Genomic DNA, 23,329 nt, shown 5'->3' with positions numbered 1-23,329 from the left:
TGTTGATATTGTCCTTAATCAGATTTTTTTTTTGCGAAATCACCAGAAATAGGAAAGGAATGTTTTTCAGGTATGGGCACCCCTGGGAGGGAAGTTTCTGCTCTGCAGCTTCAAAAGGATTTCTCTGGTCCTTGGGCTGTAACAAAAGTTCATGTGCTCATATTTCGAAGTGTGTTTAATACATTTATTCATATACTTGTAGCAAATAGAGGCGAGATAAAGTGTGCACCTCTGCATGTATTTTTAGTGTTTCTTGTTGCTAGGCGACCTCTCAAAGAGTCATTGTTTTTCTGTCCATTGTGTTGTCTGTTGTCATTGCAGTTAGGTGGGCGTGTTGGTTGTAATTTCCATTTAAGGTCATTCTCCTCGTCTCGCTGACTCACTATAAAGTAAATTAGCTATTGTGAAAGAGTTAATCTTATTCAAACAAATAGAGGGAAGGAGGGAAGGAGGGAAGGAGGGAGAGGAGGGAGAGGGGGAGAGAGGGAGAGAGGGAGAGAGAGAGAGAGTGCACTCAGGAAAAGACTAGCGGGCATGGATGCCCTAGGATAGTGAGTCATGATAGAGCCCCTACGCCATGAGGAAAGTTTAGCAACACAACTACTGTATGATACGTTGGTGTATGTATTTATATGATTCAACTTCCTATGTAAAAAGTATTTTGAGAGATGCACTGTTTGAGTTGTGTTCTGCATGATGTTTGTATGGTGCTGTGATTTAAACTGTCTCTCAGTTGATGCATTACGCTGGCCAGTTTGTATTTTCAGCAATCCTTCGACAATCTGTGATTGGTTTTAAATGAAATACTATTTGACAGTAATATCTGGGTTGTTGCACGAAATGACTGCCTTTAGTGTCCCTTTGATATTTTAATTAGAAACTGTCCACCAATTTAGAATTTGAAAAGCCTGTTATATTTAGTGAAGTTCCCCTAATATAAACCACATGGAGAATTCAATAAATCTGATTATGAATATAAATAAAGACTTGCTAAAGTGACAAAATTCTGCATTTTGACATGTTCCTCAGTACACCCTCTGTGACTTCCAGGAAGATTTTAAACCACTTAATCCCACAATTTCCTCAAGTTTTCAGCATCATTGTAAAGCCCTAGTTATTTTGTTGCTTTCACAAAGTCCTTTCTGAAGATTATTATTTATTATGTGATTAGTGATTCATAAAAACTAAAAAAACTGTCTCTCATTTTAAGGTCAACCCTGTTACGTCAACTGAACTCTCGTTTTAATATGATGAAACTATTGTAATTTTAAAAAATGTAATCAAAATAAACATGGAACAACTAATAGTCAAATCATAGTGTAAAAGCAGGTGAGCTGGATCTACTGTTTTGGGTGTTTTGTGGTGGAAAACTGAGCAGGTCGAGCATAACACGTCAGTCCTGTTACCAATAGATAGAGAGGCTACGTTATTGTTAACTATTTCTTTTTTTTTGTGAAGCTTTCAGCCAATTGCCCCTCTCCCTGTTGCACACAAACTTACATTTCCCCTGTCACAAGATGATTTATGGCTGATTTAAGATGAAATCATCAACTGTGTTACGGTCAACAGTGTTACTTTATTTGGCACTTACTATACTCTTTTATTCATTTACCTCTTGAGATGGGGAAACTTGTTTTTTTATTAAATTCTCTTTATGACAGAATTTGATGAAATCAAATGCTTGTTTTTTTAAACCAAGTTACACATCTCAAAAGGTACCAAATTGGTGGAACGACCCAACACCTACTGCACTCATCTAAAAAGGCAGTAATTGCTCTACAGTACTATTGTCTTGTATTCTGGTCTACGGTTGCGTATATGTCTCAACAAAGAGTGCGTGAGGGCATGAGTGAGTGTTTGAGTGAGTGAATGAGTGAGCGCGAGAGTACATGAAAGAGAGTATTACTTTCCAAGCATTCTTATATTCCAATTGCACAGTCATGTTGAAATGACGAAGAATTTTTTGTAATACATTTGTTGCTGTTCTCTAATGCATTACGTTTCTTAATTGAATTTCACAATTTCTTCATTTTGAAAATGAACATTCATCTTCCAAGTTCCAAAATGGCAGAAACGAAGTTTTAATGAAAATCAAATAAATGTATTCATGGGGAGAGACATTGCTTTCTAAGATCCGGTGTTACCAGAATGTCTGACAGATGGTTCCCGACCCAGACATATTCCCCCAAAGACAGGAGAACTGCACAGCAGTGCAAAACAGTCATTAAAGAGAGAAAGGGAAAGACAAGGAAGAATAAAAAAAATCTGAAGTGCAGAAAGACAAAGAAAACAGAGAATTGAGGCCTCGCAGGGAAAACAGATAGAGCTGCCATAAATACCCCTAATAATTCAATTACTTAAAAAAACTGCAGCAGAGACTCTAAAGCAGGGACTCTAAAGCGATATGACTGGGCAAGGATGATAAGGAAATAAAAGCAAAATAATTGTTGGCACTATGCATTGGGGCAGGTAGCGTTCTCCTGGCATCTGCCGAACCCAGATTTGTCCATCGGACTGCCAGATGGTGAAGCGTTATTCATCACTCCAGAGAACGCGTGTCCACTGCTCCAGAGTGCAATGGCGGCGAGCTTCACACCACTCCAGCCGACGCTTAGCATTGCGCATGGTGATCTTAGGCTTGTGTGCGGATGTTCGGCCATGGAAACCCATTTCATGACGCTCCTGACGAACAGTTCTTGTGCTGACGTTGCTTCCAGAGGCAGTTTGGAACTCTGTAGTGAGTGTTGCAACCGAGGACAGACGATTTGTACGGGCTACACGCTTCAGCACTCGGCTGTCCCGTTCTGTGAGCTTGTGTTGCCTACCACTTCGTGGCTGAGCCGTTGTTGCTCCTAGACGTTTCCACTTCACAAAAACAGCACTTATAACTGACCGGAGCAGCTCTAGCAGGGCAGAAATTTTACAAACTGACTAGTTGTAAAGGTAGAATCCTGTGACGGTGCCACGCTGAGCTCTTCAGTAAGGCTATTCTACTGCCAATGTTTGTCTATGGAGATTGCATGTGTGTGTGCTCAATTTTATACACCTGTCAGCAACGGGTGTGGCTGAAATAGCCAAATCCACTCATTTGAAGGCGTCCACATACTTTTGTATATATAGTGTATATATTCATACTGATGGGATGATCGCGAGCTCAGGCACATCAAATACTAGAGCTGGTCAAGTTTGAACATAGATGTAGGGCTGGTAGTTAATAATGCATTTGAGCTGAATCACATTCTCTGCATATTCATGTTTAGCTTCACCCAAAGGAAAAGCAGCATTTTCTCAGTGATGGCTAAGCGTCTTTGGACTGTCAAGTGTGTCTAAAACCCTGCGGCTGCCTCTGCATGGGAGATTGCCCATCCTTCCTCCCTCTCTGAGCGTGCAGTGTACCCCTCCCCAACACTGGCGCACCTAATCCACATAGATGTCTCCCAGGGTTTGTGTTTAGGATTAGTATTGTTATGCAACACTTTATTTTTGTAGTTGAAAAAAAGTCTGGGGGAAAACCTCCTCCGCACCTGCCACAAGCCTCTCATCCTGAGAAAAGGATTCAACCTCAAGTGAAACTTTCTGGTTCTCGCCTATAGTTTGAATGGATTCCGTGAGGATTCGTTACATACATCTGCTCTTAGTTGTAACTGTTTAATGTGGTCCTCCATCTGGGTATGTAGCTGTCTTGAAAGTGCCAATCCACAGTTGACAAAATAACAAGGTGCACACCCCGCCTCTGTTTTTGTAAATAGCTAAGGGATGGGCTTGGAAAAATGTGGGCACAGACATCAATTCAATGTCATTGGGAGAGTGACGTGGAAGCAACGTTGATTCAACCAGTGTGTGCCCAGCGGGATGTCATTATGTGTACCGTATGTCTATGCTTTGTTGAGCTCAATCAGTTAAAGTAACAGAACCTTGCGACTCAGAGCCTGATGATGGCTGCCAGAGGGCGCTAAATAAGATGAAAACATTGAAACATTGTTTTTTTGATACAGTGACCTGAGCCAGGCTTTGTTATTGCCAGCTGTATTTTCCTGTGCACCGCAGTAACAACTTCCTCCACTGTAATTCACTGTCATCCATCACACATCGCAGTTGCCACGGCAGAAATTCATGCATGACTCAGCTTAATGGTCAGTGGATCACTTGCACATAGTTGTTATTGGAAATTGATTCCATTCTGTTCAATTATGCTTGTCATGTTTCATGTATCTAAACTGAAGGTGTTGGTCATCTGACACATGAAGGACACACTTTTTGCTCAATGACATAATTTTGTTCAGTGTCACAAATGAAAACTATTTAATATAATGACTTATGCAATTGGAACATGGATATTGCTGGGGGGACATGAGTTTGAGTTGTTTTGTAAAAATAGCATGTACCCAGCACATACAGTAATTTAAATATCAATAGTACAGTAATATTGCTGTCTATTACTCATCACATATTATTCTCCATCAAAAGTGGATGTCAGTAGATGCACAGAGCCTTTGAATTACACTATACAGTGCATTCGGAAAGTATTCAGACCCCTTCACCTTTTCCACATTTTGTGGCTTTACAGCCTTATACTAAAATTGATTCAATATTTTTTTAAATCTCATGAATATACACACAATACCTCATAATGACAAAGCGAAACATTTTTTTTTGCAACTATTTAAAAATGTAAAACTGAAATACCTTATTTACATAAGTATTCAGACCCTTTGCTATGAGACTCGAAATTGAGCTCAGGTGTATCTTGTTTCCATTGATCATCCTTGAGGAGATTCTAAAACTTGATTGGAGTCCACCTGTGGTAAATTCAATTGATTGGACATGATCTGGAAAGGCCACACCTGCCTATATAAGGTCCCACAGTTGACAATGCATGTCAGAGCAAAAACCATGCCATGAGGTCGAAGGAATTGTCCGTAGAGCTCTGAGACAGGATTATGGCGAGGCACAGATCTACCAAAACATGTCTGCAGCACTGAAGGTCCCCACGAACACAGTGGCCTCCATCATTCTTAAATGGAAGAAGTTTGGAACCCCCAAGACTCTTCCTAGAGCTGGCCTCCCACGCAAACTGAGCAATCGGGGGAAAAGGGCCTTTGTCAGGGAGGTGACCAAGAACCCGATGGTCACTCTGACAGAGCTCCAGAGTTCCTTTGTGGAGATGGGAGAACATTCCAGAAGGACAACCCTCTCTGCAGCACTCTACCAATAAAAGTAAAAGGCACATGACACCCCACATCTGGAGGAAACCAGACACCGTTCATCACCTGGCCAATACCATCCCTACGGTGAAGCATGGTGGTGGCAGCATCATGCTGTGGGGATGTTTTTCAGCGGCAGGGACTGAGAGACTAATCAGGATCGAGGGAAAGATGAACGGGGCAAAGTACAGAGAAATCCTTGATGAAAACCTGCTCCAGAGTGCTCAGGACCTCAGACTGGGTGTGAAGGTTCATGTTCCAACAGGACAACGACCCCCCCAGCCAAGACAACGCAGGAACACTTGGCTTTGGGACAAGTCTCTGAATGTCCTTGAGTGGCCCGGACTTGAACCTGATTGAACATCTCTGAGGAGACCTGAAAATAGCTGTGCAGCAACGCTCCCCATCCAACCTGACAGAGCTTAAGAGGATCTGCAGAGAAGACATGCACTGTCAACTGTGGGACCTTATATAGACAGGCGTGTGCCTTTCCAAATCATGTCCAATCAATTGAATTTACCAAAGGTGGACTCCAATCAAGTTGTAGAAACATCTCAAGGTTGATCAGTGGAAACAGGATGCACCTGAGATTAATTTTGTGACTCATAGCAAAGGCTCTGAATACTTATGTAAATAAGGTAGTTCTGTTTTTATTTTGAATAAATTTGCTAACATTTCTAAAAACCTGTTTTTGCTTTGTCATAATTGGTTATTTTGTGTAGATTGATGAGGATTTTATTTTTACATAATCCATTTTAGAATAAGGCTGTAACGTAACAAAATGTGGAAAAGTCAAGGGGTCTGAATACTTTCAGAAGGCACTGTAAATACAATAGAATTCATCCAAACTAACTTGGCTGTTTTGGACAATGAGTCACATAGTGAATCTTGTTAGTCGTCCTCATAATGTCACCTCCAAGAGTGAGGATGAATCAGACCCAGAGAAAAGCAACCCAAAGACATGGCTAATGTTATCCCACTTGATTTACTCTGATACACAGCTATGCTACTGTATGTAGCACCACTTGATCCAGTGTTTCCATTTGAATAATACATGTAATATTGGTGGGTGTGTTGCAATAGAGCACAAATTATTCAGGTAAGATGAGAGGAGGCTCGCTGAAGCATTAAAGACTGTGCAATCGAAATGTCATATTGAGCCGACATATGCAGCGTTTACCGTGAATGCAGTCTCCAATAGCGCGGGAACATTGCCTTTAAATTTCAATCACACTGTAACACTGAACTTCAGCGCTACGGATTAAATTCATCCCCATCCTCCCAAATGTCTGGTGCCTAAATCAAGTGAAAATGCCCTGCTAGAGTTCCACACACTTAATGATAATCACATCAGTACCAGCATAACCCTTGAACAGTAAGACACCACAGCTCTTCACGCCTGTCAGATCGTTGAAAACGGAATTGATATTCTGCTTAGAAAGTTCATGTTTGTGTGTATTTTTTTTTACTTGAGAGAGGAGAGTGAGAGAGAGAAAATATTAAAGCTAAAAGGCTTTCTGTTATGGTAGATTTTACCCTCAACCCCCTCCACACACTTAAGGAAGAGCTTTTACACTTTGCTACATTTTGCTAATTAACTTTTAAACAACCGAGCCACTCCTGTGAAATTCTCATGTTTTTTTTATTGGCTTTTTGTAGGACAGTGCAATCTTCACTTGACAAAGAGCATTCAGGGAGAATGAGGAGGGAGGAGGAAACTGTGCCATGGAGGACCATACTGCTCTAATCTAGATCAGTGATACACATGGCCACTGAGCCAATGACATGCTGCATTAGGGATGAAGGGATGAGGTACACAAACTCTGAAATCCCCCCAGACTGCAATAAACAGATAGAATTTGCAGGTCCTGCTCAGGCACATTCTCAGCCAGGATATTGTACAGCTGGGATACTCCGCTGGCTCCACTGTCAACCATCAGCCCGGCTGGAAAGAAAAGATGCCATCTGAAGGCTCAACAAAGTAGGTGTTTCTTGGCCAGACTGTATCTCAGTAACCGTTGGGACCATGTCATATTGATATGGTATGATGATAGAAGATGTGGTTTGGAACCACATTTCCAGAGAAGTGTTTTCATCTTATCAAACATTTACAGTTACCCTTCACCAAGCTCCAAGCATGACTAAATCGCCTGCTTCGGTTGACCTTCACCCCTGCTTCCCTCACCACTTTCATTTAATCTGAGTCTTAATATTCTTTCAATATCAGCCAGCCTTATCCCCATGGCCTCTGTGTTCATAGATACAGTATCATTCATGCCACTGTTCTGGCCCTCCAGTGGTGGAATGACAACACTGTCAACAATGGTAACGGATGAGGCATTGCTTCCCAGGTACTGTAGATCGGAATAATGGTTGCTGTCTGACCTCTGGTGGTAGGCCTACCTTTTTCACAATGACCTTTCTCACTTATCTTGCTTTCTTCATAGCTTTGATTTCACATTACAATTGTGTTAATATCCACTGGGAAAAAACGAGTTGAATCAACGTTGTTTCCACATAATTTCAACCAAAACAGTACATGTGATGACGTTGAATCAACGTGGAAAACTGATTGGATTTGCAAAAAGTAATCAATGTAAGGGAATTTAGTCTTTTTTTTCACCCAATTTAACCTAAGAGAGTGAACGTTATTTATAATAAGGGCTACTTGGAGAAAATCGGACCTCTGAAATGAAAACGGATGCCCCTCCCTTCAGCAAAATAGATTTGACCTAAACCCTCCCTGAACGCTTGACCCTCCCCTATAACCCAAATAATAATTAAAACATAAAGTGGATAGCAGAGAACATGTATACTGTTTATCCTCATTTCCTGGACAGACCAGAGCCTTAGATATGCACTGTTAGAATCCATCCTGTAAGCATTACATGGCAACGCATATATATATATATATTTTCTTTTTAAATGCACAAAATTAAATGTATGCATTCACTACTGTAAGTCCCTCTGGATAAGAGCGTCTGCTAAATGACTAAAATGTCAAATGTAATGGGATTATCTATTTTATAGTAAAAGCATTGCGTGAATCAATCATTGGATTTGCAGATCTGAGAAAATTTTGAGTTTTGTAAACATTTCATGCAATTCTACATGATTTCACATATAAGCAGAATGTTTTTTAATCAATCAGTGTATTTATAAAGCCCTTTTCACATCAGCAGATGTCACAAAGTGCAATACAGAAACCCAGCCTAAATAATACCACACAAATTACTGAAATTACAGGCTAAGAATGGACAGAGTTCATCTTATCATATTTCTCCAATGCCAAATCACTGTGTTTTGTTTGCAACGAAACTGTCCCTGAATGCAAATAAATAAATATAAGACATCATTAGGAATCTGGGCATGGTCCTTTCAAAAGTTAGGCCTACCTTTCCACTCCAGACAGATTATGACGCAGAAAAATGGAAGGTTAACTGCTGGCTACTCTTCGTCCATGGCTTAACCCAATGAGAGAATGTCTTAAGTGTTTCCCTAGAAGCTGTCTGTGTTAAAACCTCTTATATTGTACAGAAAGTGATTAGCTTAATAAATTGATAGTGACAGAATTAGATTACTTCCCAGGCAAAGTACATTTTTTGTCTCCTCAGCTATAGAAGGTTGTATGTAGCTCAGCCTCTGAATGTCAAAGAAACAAAACAATGATATCCTAATATGCATCGGAATCACGTCTTTTCCGGGTATTTTACAGTTTATTTCTAGCATAAAGCATTGTGAACCAAAGCACTTTACATAATCAGATACGTTTTATTTTCTTCAGAATCTTAAGCTAACTAGGGGTAGGCCTGTGCTATTTGCCATTTTCTTTAATTAATAAAAAGTAGACATATGGCATAACCTCTCATACCCTCTCAATTCAAGTCTTGGTTTTAACTTAACAACCCTTCAATGACACGGAGGTAGGTTATTTAAAGAGTGGAGGAATTGACTGACAAATGTATGGATATAGCAGCAGCCTAATTTCTTCTGTCAAACAGGTAGACCTACCTCTTCTTTCTTAAATAGGAAGAAACAGGCTCCAACACAAAGCCCTCTTGTTATCAGTAAAGTCTAATTAAAATTAAGACATTTGAAATGAATTATGCATACTTGAATTTGTTTAATTTCAGCACCATGCGCTGTCCATTTCCGATTAATTGTTCCACGGCTGCTTCTTCAAGTCTCAGCACCACAATCTAAGTTACTCGAATCTGGCTTATTGTGAGATCAATAACTCCGATAAATAGGCCTACATCCTGGGCAAGAAACGTATTTATAAACTTTTTTTTTAAATAAAAAAATAAATTAATGTAGTAGCAAGATATCAAAGTTGACCTCCGGTCCTCCTCATCTTTGCGCTCTCCTTTTCAAACTGAACAGAACATAGGTTGCTAAAGGTCAGTCCACAGGCAAGATTTTTTGGACTATGCCAAATAAATACAACATTTTGGAAGAAGCCTTTGACTTTCCTCCTGCCACCTTAGGCCTACACAGTACAACCATTGGTTAAGCAGCACACAAAAAGGTTTTGTTCAGCAAGAGCAGAGCAGGCCGGGGCTCAGGGTTGGAATGTCCCTTGCCGTGTGTAATGCAGCCTAGTTTTATTTACACCATCCCAGCAGCTATCTTAGAAATATAACTTTGCTCGGTGCTTCTCTGAGCATGCACTTCATAGCCTATAGATCATTTGATTGAGACCACACTAAATAGCCTACAGGCACACTTGATATATCCCCAGCTGAGAATCAGAGATGAGGGGCGGAATTGGGCACACATCGACACAGCCTATTAAGCAACTCATTCGAAAAAACGGACAAATATTGAAATTTCATCAATTACAAATTGCATGACCCTCCCCTGGACTAGATACAAAAAAATACTAAACACTCCCCTTGACTGAAATTGAAAAAGCATGACCCTTCCCCAATTTCCTTCAGGTAACAATTATGTACATTTCGATCCACCCCTAAATCCAATGACAGGTTGAAATGTTTGGTTGATTTCATGTTGAATTCGCATTAGTTGACAACTCAGATGTTTCTACAACTTGATTGAAGTCCACATGTGGTAAATTCAATTGATTGGCCATGATTTGGAAAGGCACACACCTATCTATATAAGGTCCCACAGTTGAAATTGAATGTCAAAGTAAAAACCAAGCCATGAGGTCAAAGGACAGGATTGTGTCAAGGCACAGATCTGGGGAAGGGTACCAAAAAAACTCTGCATTGAAGGTCCCCACGAACACAGTGGCCTCCATCATTCTTAAATGGAAGAAGTTTGGAACCATCAAGACTCTTCCTAGAGCTGGCCGCCCGACCAAACTGAGCAATCGGGGGAGAAGGGCCTTGGTCAGGGAGGTGACCAAGAACCCGATGGTCACTCTGACAGAGCTCTAGAGTTCCTCTGTGGAGATGGGAGAACCTTCCAAAAGCACAACCATCTCTGCAGCACTCCACCAATAAGGCTTTTATGGTAGAGTGGCCAGACGAAAGCCACTCCTCAGTGAAAGGCCCATGACAGTCCGTTTGGAATTTGCCAAAGGGCACCTAAAGGAACTCAGACCCTGAGAAACAAGATTCTCTGGTCTGATGAAACCAAGATTGAACTCTTTGTCCTGAATGCCAAGCGCCCCACGTCTGAAGGAAACTTGGCACCATCCCTACGGGGAAGCATTGTGGTGGCAGCATCATGCTGTGGAGATGTTTTCAGCGGCAGGTACTAGTAGACTAGTCAGGATCCTTGATGAAAACCTGCTCAAGAGCATTCAGGACCTCAGACTGGGGCGAAGGATCACCTTCCAACAGGACAGCTGTCCTAAGCACACAGCCAAGACAAAGCAGGAGTGGCTTCAGGACAAGTCTCTGAATGTCCTTGAGTGGCCCAGCCAGAGCCCGGACTTGAACCCGATCGAACATCTCTGGAGAGACCTGGAAATAGCTGTGCAGCGACTCTCCCCATCCAACCTGACAGAGTTTGAGAGGATCTGCAGAGAAGAATGGGAGAAACTCCCCAAATACAGGAGCCAAGCTTGTAGCATCATACCCAAGAAGACTTGAGGCTGTAATTGCTGCCAAAGGTGCTTCAACAAAGTACTGAGTAAAGGGTCTGAATACTTAGGTAAATGTGATATTTCAGGTTTCTTGTTTTTATACATTTGCCAAACTTTCTAAAAACCTATTTTTGCTTTGTCATTATGGTGTATTATGTGTAGATTGATGAAAGAAAAAAACGATGTAATCAATTTTAGAATAAGGCTGTAACGTAACAAAATGTGAAAAAAGTCAAGGGGTCTGAATACTTTCCGAATGCAATATAGGTCACAATGGCGTGGCCTATCCATAAAAAGCTGAAGTAAAGGTGCATGATTCATAATCATTGACATTTGGTACATGGGATAGTCCAAAATAGAAATATGGCGATTGGGAGTCAACAATGATGCATTACATAAGAGTTATTTCCATGTGATTTATCTATAAGAATTTTGTCGGGTGCAGGTACAATTAAATGCATATTATATTTAACTTGGTAAATAACGATGTGTTGTTAGAATGTACCAAGTGACAGGGCCTAATACCGGATTTGGACTGTGCAACAATTTAGCCTATACCAGTATAGGACTGTAGGCCTACAGTTGAAGGAGGTGAATGTGCTGAATGCTCACTTATTTTTTACCTGCCTGTAATCTTTTGTAATCGATAATTGTAATTTAATCTGTTTGAAGTATTTGCGTGAGTATTGTAGTTTAAATTATTTTAATGAGTATCTCAGTAATTTTGGAAAATACAATGCAACTTCGGTCAGAGAGAACAATAGCGTATTGCATACCCAGTATTTAAACTGCTGATAAGAAATAAACGTCGAATAACCGCATCTAATTTCGAACCGGTCTTATCTAAACGGGCATAGGACAATGGCGACGTTAACAAGCCAGGACTCAACCGCTCAAGCGCGGGTTTATTTCCAAACGCCTCCCGGTACCGAGGATTCAGAAGTCGTCCAGAAGCAAGGCCGGGTAACCGTGAAATACGATAGAAAAGAGCTGAGGAAGCGACTCAATTTGGAGGAGTGGATAATTGAGCAGTTAACGGATTTATACGACTGTGAGGTAGGCAATGACACAATCTATTATTTGTTTGCAGTAGAATTTTCCCCATTCGTTTTTTATTTTTATTTTCAATGATCTCTACCTTGATTGGGATTGATGTAGGCTATAGGATTGCAGTAATATTAAAACCAAGGGGCTACAATAATATTTAAAAAGAATATGAGTGGGAATTACAGAGACAATGTAGGGCGTGGCCACATAATTGTAATACTGTACTAAACAATTGAATAAATTAGGTGTCTGCTCAGGTAGCGAGGGACAGAATGTGCTGTTTCAATAAAAGGTGTGCATAATGTATTGATAAGTAGGAGGATAGGCCGGTTGGCACTGAGTACTATGGCCACTGCACCTGCAAAGCAATTACAGTACCGCCTGCCTACTCTGTTGGATTAGCATGTGATGGCCACTTCAAATGTTACATAATGGCAATGCGTGGTTGTCTTTAACAAAGGAAGAAATATCATTGACTATGGATAGATATCCCACCCCACCCTCTCTGCTTCTCCATGGAAATGCGTTGGCACATACTACATGACATGTTTGTGATGTATTCTGCATGAACAAGTATGAGGTGATCATCTTCATGAATGACCCCTGTACACAACATATTTTTACAGCACCCCTTAGACATGTCTAGAGTCCATTGGCTCCAGTCCTCCAGTACCCCGACAGTACACATGTATGTTGTAGCCCTGGATAAACATGCCTGATTCAGCTCATTGAGGGCCTGATGATTAGTTGACTAGTTTAATCAGGTGTGCTTGTCAGGGGGCTACAATAAAAATGTGTACTGTTGGGGGAACTAGAGAACCAGAGTTGGGAACCACTGGTCTTGACCACTGAATTGATCAGGTGTTTTGACACACAACAACACATGAACTATTCACATAAAAGTGTTGCAGCAGCACCTGTGCATCAGATAAGTTGGGAACAACGTGGTTAACATTATAGGTTGAGAAGTAACATGCAGCACCGGCACTTCACGCATTATTGGAGTGTAATGACATTGACCATTACTTATGTCAAATGGTCCTCAGAGAGACCAACTGGACTAGTAAAGTGCTAATTGGACTAATAATGACATTGGCTGGAGCAGAGGGTGACATATAGTGGGAGATATGAATGTGATTTATTAGTGTTTTGATTTAGGCAACTCTGGTCCTCAGGGTTGTGCCAGGGTCAGAGGAGATGCTGAGTGTTTTCTGATTGGCCTATGTTATGTGAGTGTGGGCTCTTGTAACTACTATTTGACCTCCTGACTAGGTCCTTGGGCTGTAGATTATAGGCATGTAAACAGCAATACAATGTACTAACAGGAGATTGTATTGTAATGTATTTCTATAGGGATGGCTACTTCTAAACAGTCATGTTCAATTGAGTAGACAGCAATCAGGAAGTCTGTGTGTATTGTTATCAGTACACACCACATAGGGGGTTCAGCCCATCCTGTTGTGTTGAGAAGCAGAGGGAGGAAGCTAGGGGCATTAGGGACCTATGGAGGATGTTCAGAGGTGAGACTGTTGTGCAAAAATATGTTGTTTGATCATTAGGCTGTCTGATATATTCATTACAGTTTTTTCTACTCTCCCCTCTCTGTTGTCCCTATATTTTCTGTGTCTATGTCTTTGTCTGTCACCATCACTGTCTCTCTCACTGCCTTTGCCTCTCTCAGGAGGAGGAGATTCCAGAGTTGGAGATTGATGTGGATGAGCTGTTGGATATGCCCACTGATGGAGACCGGGCATCCAGGGTCAAGGTGACCGCTAAACCCTATTCTATATTGAATACAAATCCATTATTGTTCATTTTTATCGAGGGCTGAATTCTTACTTTAGGTTCATCTCAAAATTTGATGGGAAATCTGCCATATCATTACATGCATTTACAACAGTTACCCATGTGGATTTGAAGTTAGGATTCGGCTCTTCTAATGGAGTTCATTTCCTCTTTCACTTCCTACTGTTTTTCAGGGTTTGCTGGTTGACTGTTACAAACCTACAGATGTAAGTTCAAAATTAGAATAAGATTATCTGCTCCTGTTAAGCTTTAAACCCAGCATTTAGAGTGACAGATCAATAGAAAATAACTGTCTGGAACCAACTTCCCATCCATTGTTTTGACTGAGTGTCTCAAATAAATGAGTAATATGTATGATAACAGTTGTTCAGTCTCACATCACCCTCCATTGTTCATTTACTGCAGGACTTTGTCACGGCTCTCCTAGAGAAAGTTAAAGGTCTGCAGAAACTCAGCACTCCGCCCAAAAAGAATGAAAAATCTTCTCCATAGCCTCAGAACAACCCCAACCGATTATAACTCAGTTCTACACAGGGACACCCAGCTAGAAACCCTCAGCACCTAGAATCCTTCAATCAGCAGGATTGGTAGAGGGAAGAAGATCAACCAGCAGGGATTACTATGTCTCTGTCTTTGTTTAAACTTGTTGTGGATTTATAATCATGTTATACATATACAGTAGTAAGTGATGAGTGTTCATATATCAGAATATAGTACAGCATTGATAAACTGATGACACGGAGGAAGAACATGACAACATTTAACTTGAGCTATAAGTCACCAGCAAAGCATGACAAGTACATAAACCTCATGACAGCTCATAGTGAGTCATGACAGATGCAACTTTATGCAGTCCAACAAATGTAACTGTTTGGTTAGTTGATTAGTCAACATCACTGTATGTATAGTAACAGCTAGAAATAGAAGCTACCGTTGGTTGGTAATAGTTGGAGCCATGTCATTTTTACGATGCCATTTTAACTAGGATTTATAGAGAAGCAAAGTGTTACTCGAGAATGGTTTATTTGGGGAAACGGTAGTTAAGTCTATGTAATGATTTCAAGCCGAGCACTGTCATCATCTGTCTAATATCTTTTTTGAAAGGGAAGCATGAAGGGCTTTTCAACATTTCACACTACTACTGGGAGTGAACATTATGCTTTTCTTTGTTATACCTTTGACATGAGCAAGTGTGGACAGTTATGAAAGACAAACACCAGCATGCCACACAAGGTACTGTAATAACATCAGTAGTCTACGCGTTTTCATAGCACACATTTATTGTTAAATATACATTTTGGGAGTAATGCATGACTGACTCTATAAAACACAGGAAAACATTTGCAAATTAGGGTTAGGGCCCATTTAAATCCATGACATGAACTGTCACTACAGTGAATGCTTTTGAGTCCTACTATAACATATGGTTAAACTGTTTTCCCCTCCATATCCTCCACCCTGGTGCCTGAATGACAGGGTGGGTCTGTTTCTCAGACCTGACCCAAGTAGATAAAAAGCTATATAACGCGAAGGCCTTTCTACTTGTTTCTCAAACCCCAAAAACGTAGTCATTAACCATACAGTAAGCACTGCGAAAAGGACTTCGGCCTTAGAAGACTACAGCAATGATTGTATTGACTATTGTGGATTAAGCAATGTCTTTGAAAAGTATGACAATTGATCCTGCATTTCTCTGCGCCCGCGTGTGTACACCTCATTACTAGAATTCCTTAATCTTTTGGACCCCACTGAGATGTTATTTTGGGCAGGCTTTTAACTACCAGATTCGCAGTGTATCTCCTAGAACCTGCATCATGTTGAAGACTGAATCAAATCATGAACTGGGGTACTGCGTTCATTTAGAGTGCTGGAGGTACAGTAGGCAACTGCATAATCTGTGGTGTGTGTGTTTAAGATGTGATTGCAAAACTGTAGTGACGTAATGTAGCAATACTTAATGGTGCTGTTTAACAATTTGTTACATTTTTATTAAAATTCAATACGTGTTTTACCTACTTTGACTTGCGTGTACTTTAGATGTTATTGTAATGTACTATAGCTAAATATCTTGCAGGAAAAAAACACTAGCAGTCACTTTGAAAATCCAAATATCTTTAATCAATTTAAACAAACTGAAACATGAACATTGGTCAAGTCTTATATACCAATGAAGTGAAATTGGAATTCCAGAACTAAAATTCATTTACAAACACTCCATTCAATAGAGCCTAAAAACCCATTGAACAGTGCACTATCGCTTATCTTGTGCTACCATGTTGCATGTGTGTTGTTCGACTAGTTCCCTCAGCATGATACGTACCCTGTAAATTACACTTATCAGGCTAGTAAATTACTCAAAAATGACGATTCATTTAAGTCAAAGAGCTAGTTGGTCTCACATTCAGAAAAACATAACACTGGAATGATGGAAGGGGCAACTTTGAATGCGGAACTAAAAATTATTATTTGCTTACAAAAATGTATAATGTTTAAGGCATTGGAGTTCAAATTCACCATGGAGTACCACAGTTACATATGTTAGCTATAGTTGAATAGTATCTATATTATGTAGGATCTTCAACAGCTTTTAGCACTATACAGTATTTCAGTGCAACGACTAATGGTAAAGAGAAACAGTCACCCTGTACGTTGTCTTGGGTAAGTAGGAGTTAAGGAAGAAGTTATGGTACGGCACAGTGACTTAAAAACAGCACTAACAGGCAGCTTATTTTGTTTTAAGTTAATGTTCACTATAAGTCAGACCTCCTCTCGATGCCGAGTAGTTCCACTTCAAAAATGAGAGTAGCACCACCTGTTGGAGACACAGGGTAGTTACAAACTAATATGGTGGAAAGCTTTTCACAATAAAGACATGGTTACCTCAGAGACTGACTTGTAGAGCAAGCCAGTGGGAGACCTAGAGAAATATCCGAAATACCTGGAATCTTAGGAGGTGCTCCTCTGTCTCCGTATCCTACAAAAGAAGGAATGTGAATGGAGAGGTCAGAACAGTGGGAGTGTAGGAAAATGGACTACAAGGCAGGACTTTTATCTTGCGTAATAATGGATGGGTTTATATAAATCTAAGCGGGTGCAATAAAATTAAAAATGACCTAGATTCAATCAGCAGTAATGTGGTGAAGCCTGTGAAGTATCAGTGGTCAGTGGGACGGTGAAATGTGAAGAATCAGTGGTCATTGGGACGGTGAAATGTGAAGAATCAGTGGTCATTGGGACAGTGAAATGTGAAGTATCAGTGGTCATTGGGACGGTGAAATGTGAAGTATCAGTGGTCATTGGGACGGTGAAATGTGAAGTATCAGTGGTCATTGGGACGGTGAAATGTGAAGAATCAGTGGTCGTTGGGACGGTGAAATGTGAAGTATCAGTGGTCGTTGGGACGGTGAAATGTGAAGTATCAGTGGTCATTGGGACGGTGAAATGTAAAGAATCAGTGGTCGTTGGGACGGTGAAATGTGAAGTATCAGTGGTCGTTGGGACGGTGAAATGTGAAGTATCAGTGGTCGTTGGGACGGTGAAATGTGAAGTATCAGTGGTCTGTGGGACGGTGAAATGTGAAGAATCAGTGGTCATTGGGACGGTGAAATGTGCAGATTCAGTGGTCATTGGGACGGTGAAATGTGAAGTATCAGTGGTCATTGGGACGGTGAAATGTGAAGTATCAGTGGTCGTTGGGACGGTGAAATGTGAAGAATCAGTGGTCATTGGGACGGTGAAATGTGAAGTATCAGTGGTCATTGGGACGGTGAAATGTGAAGTATCAGTGGTCATTGGGACGGTGAAATGTGAAGAATCAGTGGTCTGTGGGACGGTGAAATGTGAAGAATCAGTGGTCGTTGGGACGGTGAAATGTGAAGAATCAGTGGTCATTGGGACGGTGAAATGTGAAGTATCAGTGGTCGTTGGGACGGTGAAATGTGAAGTATCAGTGGTCGTTGGGACGGTGAAATGTAAAGAATCAGTGGTCGTTGGGACGGTGAAATGTGAAGTATCAGTGGTCGTTGGGACGGTGAAATGTGAAGTATCAGTGGTCTGTGGGACGGTGAAATGTGAAGTATCAGTGGTCTGTGGGACGGTGAAATGTGAAGTATCAGTGGTCTGTGGGACGGTGAAATGTGAAGTATCAGTGGTCGTTGGGACGGTGAAATGTGAAGAATCAGTGGTCATTGGGACGGTGAAATGTGAAGAATCAGTGGTCATTGGGACGGTGAAATGTGCAGTATCAGTGGTCATTGGGACGGTGAAATGTGAAGAATCAGTGGTCATTGGGACGGTGAAATGTGAAGAATCAGTGGTCATTGGGACGGTGAAATGTGAAGTATCAGTGGTCATTGGGACGGTGAAATGTGAAAAATCAGTGGTCATTGGGACGGTGAAATGTGAAGTATCAGTGGTCATTGGGACAGTGAAATGTGAAGTATCAGTGGTCATTGGGACGGTGAAATGTGAAGTATCAGTGGTCATTGGGACGGTGAAATGTGAAAAATCAGTGGTCATTGGGACGGTGAAATGTGCAGTATCAGTGGTCTGTGGGACGGTGAAATGTGAAGAATCAGTGGTCATTGGGACGGTGAAATGTGAAGAATCAGTGGTCATTGGGACGGTGAAATGTGAAGAATCAGTGGTCATTGGGACGGTGAAATGTGAAGAATCAGTGGTCATTGGGACGGTGAAATGTGAAGTATCAGTGGTCATTGGGACGGTGAAATGTGAAGTATCAGTGGTCATTGGGACGGTGAAATGTGAAGAATCAGTGGTCGTTGGGACGGTGAAATGTGAAGTATCAGTGGTCATTGGGACGGTGAAATGTGAAGTATCAGTGGTCATTGGGACGGTGAAATGTGAAGAATCAGTGGTCATTGGGACGGTGAAATGTGAAGTATCAGTGGTCATTGGGACGGTGAAATGTGAAGAATCAGTGGTCGTTGGGACGGTGAAATGTGAAGTATCAGTGGTCGTTGGGACGGTGAAATGTGAAGTATCAGTGGTCGTTGGGACGGTGAAATGTGAAGAATCAGTGGTCATTGGGACGGTGAAATGTGAAGAATCAGTGGTCATTGGGACGGTGAAATGTGAAGTATCAGTGGTCATTGGGACGGTGAAATGTGCAGTATCAGTGGTCATTGGGACGGTGAAATGTGAAGAATCAGTGGTCTGTGGGACGGTGAAATGTGAAGAATCAGTGGTCATTGGGACGGTGAAATGTGAAGAATCAGTGGTCGTTGGGACGGTGAAATGTGAAGTATCAGTGGTCGTTGGGACGGTGAAATGTGAAGTATCAGTGGTCGTTGGGACGGTGAAATGTGAAGAATCAGTGGTCATTGGGACGGTGAAATGTGAAGAATCAGTGGTCATTGGGACGGTGAAATGTGAAGTATCAGTGGTCATTGGGACGGTGAAATGTGAAGTATCAGTGGTCTGTGGGATGGTGAAATGTGAAGTATCAGTGGTCGTTGGGACGGTGAAATGTGCAGTATCAGTGGTCTGTGGGACGGTTAAATGTGAAGTATCAGTGGTCTGTGGGACGGTGAAATGTGAAGTATCAGTGGTCATTGGGACGGTGAAATGTGAAAAATCAGTGGTCATTGGGACGGTGAAATGTGAAGATTCAGTGGTCTGTGGGACGGTGAAATGTGAAGTATCAGTTGTCGTTGGGACGGTGAAATGTGAAGTATCAGTGGTCATTGGGACGGTGAAATGTGAAGAATCAGTGGTCATTGGGACGGTGAAATGTGAAGAATCAGTGGTCATTGGGACGGTGAAATGTGCACTATCAGTGGTCTGTGGGACGGTGAAATGTGAAGTATCAGTGGTCATTGGGACGGTGAAATGTGAAGAATCAGTGGTCATTGGGACGGTGAAATGTGAAGTATCAGTGGTCATTGGGACGGTGAAATGTAAAGAATCAGTGGTCATTGGGACGGTGAAATGTGAAGAATCAGTGGTCATTGGGACGGTGAAATGTAAAGAATCAGTGGTCGTTGGGACGGTGAAATGTGAAGAATCAGTGGTCATTGGGACAGTGAAATGTGCAGTATCAGTGGTCATTGGGACGGTGAAATGTGCAGTATCAGTGGTCATTGGGACGGTGAAATGTGAAGAATCAGTGGTCATTGGGACGGTGAAATGTGAAGAATCAGTGGTCATTGGGACGGTGAAATGTGAAGAATCAGTGGTCATTGGGACGGTGAAATGTGAAGAATCAGTGGTTATTGGGACGGTGAAATGTGAAGTATCAGTGGTCATTGGGACGGTGAAATGTGAAGTATCAGTGGTCATTGGGACAGTGAAATGTGAAGTATCAGTGGTCATTGGGACGGTGAAATGTGAAGTATCAGTGGTCATTGGGACGGTGAAATGTGAAGTATCAGTGGTCATTGGGACGGTGAAATGTGAAGTATCAGTGGGCAAACTCACCGAGCTCTGAAGGGATGACCAGTTTCCTCTTCTCTCCCTCACACATTCTAAAGAGAGAAAGTGGGATTGATGGATTAAGAACCTTGCATGCAGGGGTCAGAAATCAATGTTTTTGTTACACCTTTTATCCAAAAGAACATCACTCTATAGTTTTGACACTGTCTGCAAATGTAAGTCCTCACAAGTGCATGACGACACTAGTAGTCAACAGGGGGAAAGTAAAAAACAGGCACCAACCCGAGCAGGCCCTGGTCCCAGCCTTTGATGACTTGTCCAGTTCCCAGAGTAAAGGTGAATGGCTGGTTCCTTGGAATGCTGCTGTCAAACTCTGTTCCATCCTCCAGCTTTCCCTGCAGGCAAACACAGTTATTGACTAAACACACGTTGTCCACCCAATCAAAGGATCAGAGAATGAATCTAGTACTAAAAGCATAAGCTACAGCTAGCTAGAACTGCAGTGCATAACATGTGGTGAGTAGTTGACTTCAAAAGAGAGCAAGATAATAGTTTAACAGATAGCCAGTAACCAAATGTCACTGGTTCGAATCATCAGTGGAAATCTGTCGCTGTGCCCATTTTTTTTAAACTTTCAGTTTCACTTACTTTGCTAGCAATTGCAGCTAGCTAGCTTTTCCTACTCAAACACCCTGCTCAAACAGAGGGATGCTACGTTAGCTAGCTGGCTATGACTATCCAACACAACACTGGAACTCTTCCAAGTCAGGGTAAGCCGCCGGTGTAGCCGCTGCTTACTGACTGACTGCCGCTGCTTACTGACTGTACACTACTGCATGATTGTAGCGAGTTTACTAACACGTTAGTTCTATTAGCTATGTTGACTATGACGTTACTTTAGCTAATATGGTAACAACGATGTAGGCTGTGTGTAGCGGTTATGATATGGTTTGAAAAGGTTTTTCTTCTGGTTACATACATCTGATGTGTTGTGCATTGAAGTCGACAAGCAAAAGTAAAATGTGAGAGGAGGAGAGTGCTTAGATATGTAAAGGACTACAACATGGCTGTTATGAAATATAACTGTGTTTATGCGTGATCAGGGGTGTATTCATTCCACCAATTTCTTAAACGGAAAACAAAACTGGGATAAACATACCTGAATTTGTCCTATCGAAACTCTCGTTTGCAACTGTTGGACTTTTGATTACACCCTATATCAGCTAGATGCAGGCAGTGTGCAAGGCGGTATTGAATGTGTCACTGTCTGTCCATGTGTTTGTCTGTCACCTGAAATTTCTCTCTAGATCTGTATGTACCTACATTGTAAACTTGCATTCGTAGGCTAGGTTGTAGCAACTTCATGATGGGTATATGGAAAATCAGAGTATTAAGTAGTAGCCTAAACCTATCGCTGTTAAATTGAACTAGGTGAAATGAATATGAATGACAGTCATCCAATATGCTGTAATAGAAAGGCGGCCATGCTCATGATTATTTTAATTTTTTTATCGGATCTTAAACAGCACTGACCGCCACTGCACAGTAAGTGTATATTTTGCATTTGTACAATTATTTTGATGTGATATGAAAGTAGAGGGCTTTATGTTTCTAGAACCTTGCCGCAAATGAGAATCAATTCACGTTTAAATTAAGTATTTGGCTGTTGTTTTTTTACTGTTTTGGCAGCCAGAGCCAGCCCTACATATAATGGGTTCTTAGACGTCAAAGTAGGCGGCAAGTAAAGCTAGCCTACACTCCTTAACAGTACATCTTGTCCTAAAATGAAAATATATACTGCTTTAGGACATGTTGTTTTTCATTCAGTGTCTAAATGGAGAAGCATCTCAATTTTTACTCACGATGTAGTGCATGTTCAGCACATCCCCTTTACGGGACTTGATGGGGCAGTTGTCAACTCTTTTCTTGATACCAATTTGGAGCTTCTTTTTGTCGCCCCCGCGAACTGCCGGAGCCAGCGACACCAGAGTGACCACAAACAGCAGACAAAGCCTCATATCTGGGGTACACGAGAGAGTTAATGTAAGACAGAGTAAACGCAAATCTGATAGGCTTCCATCTGGCTACCTAACATAGTTTATAAACTTGCTACACGTCATCATCAATAGGCGCATGATAGGAAAAATAAAATGGAAGCTGTGTAACTGAGCTAACTACATATATACATCTATTTGTGATTCAATCATAAATGGGAGTATATGTGTGTACGTTTCATTGTCATTATCAAAACATAAACATATGTTTAATAGTTATATGGCTACACAGAACTATATGCCTCAAACCTGACGATTGGGGCAAACTAGTTATCTTAACGTTAGCTAGCGAACGTTAGCTAGCTAGTATCTGTTGTGCCAGTATCTGATATCCGTTATGCCAATTACTTTAGCTAGGTTCCTCAAAAAATGTATTGAGCCTTCATGCGTTTCAAAAAGCTAGTCACTAATAATTTCTCAAGAAGCTTACCAGCGTTTTAATTTAATAAAACACAAAAGATGGTCGGTGTGCTTCCAAATTTTCCGAAGCCGAGTGATTGAATGAATGTCCCAGATATGTCTACGCAATGATTTTCTGTCCTGCTATTGGTCCATTCTCAGAGCTAGCAGAGAAAATAGCTCATCTTAAACTGTCCGGCAGGTAGTGCCAAAGTATGTGATGGAATAAAGACACTAAAGCAGACCGCTATGTTGTAGCTACATTATATTAATAACAACAAACAGGAGCACAATTTTGAATGATCATTTGACACACAATTATCATCACACACACTCATGCGTGCACACCAGAGGAGGCTGGTGGGAGGAGC

General features: G+C 41.3%; 2 protein-coding genes across 2 annotated transcripts; one reads left to right on the top strand and one right to left on the bottom strand.

The window, feature by feature from the left end:
* Nucleotides 1-11,783: 11,783 nt before the first annotated feature.
* On the top strand, nt 11,784-14,754 carry LOC106563497 (protein phosphatase 1 regulatory subunit 14B). The gene is made up of 4 exons (XM_014129147.3): nt 11,784-12,315; nt 13,988-14,071; nt 14,286-14,318; nt 14,518-14,754. The coding sequence occupies exons 1-4, from the start codon at nt 12,121-12,123 to the stop codon at nt 14,602-14,604; spliced, it is 399 nt and encodes a 132-aa protein (XP_013984622.1). The 5' UTR covers nt 11,784-12,120; the 3' UTR covers nt 14,605-14,754.
* A 1,453-nt stretch (nt 14,755-16,207) lies between these two features.
* On the bottom strand, nt 16,208-23,117 carry LOC106563496 (peptidyl-prolyl cis-trans isomerase FKBP2). The gene is made up of 6 exons (XM_014129146.3): nt 22,990-23,117; nt 22,368-22,525; nt 20,788-20,900; nt 20,551-20,597; nt 17,051-17,086; nt 16,208-16,924 (listed from the first exon to the last, which is right to left on the bottom strand). The coding sequence occupies exons 2-6, from the start codon at nt 22,521-22,523 to the stop codon at nt 16,863-16,865; spliced, it is 414 nt and encodes a 137-aa protein (XP_013984621.1). The 5' UTR covers nt 22,524-22,525; nt 22,990-23,117; the 3' UTR covers nt 16,208-16,862.
* Nucleotides 23,118-23,329: the final 212 nt, after the last annotated feature.

The sequence above is a fragment of the Salmo salar genome, chromosome 11 (assembly GCF_965601325.2).
Source record: "Salmo salar chromosome 11, fSalSal1, whole genome shotgun sequence".
Lineage (NCBI taxonomy): Eukaryota > Metazoa > Chordata > Actinopteri > Salmoniformes > Salmonidae > Salmo > Salmo salar.
This window is presented reverse-complemented; position numbering and strand designations above follow the sequence as displayed.

Coding starts and splice junctions, on each gene's coding strand:
- LOC106563497 (XM_014129147.3), top strand. CDS start 12,121: ATGGCGACGTTAACAAGCCAGGACTCAACCGCTCAAGCGCGGGTTTAT. Junction 14,072..14,285: donor ACCGGGCATCCAGGGTCAAG/GTGACCGCTAAA, acceptor ACTGTTTTTCAG/GGTTTGCTGGTTGACTGTTA. Junction 14,319..14,517: donor ACTGTTACAAACCTACAGAT/GTAAGTTCAAAA, acceptor CATTTACTGCAG/GACTTTGTCACGGCTCTCCT.
- LOC106563496 (XM_014129146.3), bottom strand. CDS start 22,523: ATGAGGCTTTGTCTGCTGTTTGTGGTCACTCTGGTGTCGCTGGCTCCG. Junction 20,901..22,367: donor TGCTGAACATGCACTACATC/GTGAGTAAAAAT, acceptor GTTTGCCTGCAG/GGAAAGCTGGAGGATGGAAC. Junction 17,087..20,550: donor GGTCATCCCTTCAGAGCTCG/GTGAGTTTGCCC, acceptor CTTCTTTTGTAG/GATACGGAGACAGAGGAGCA.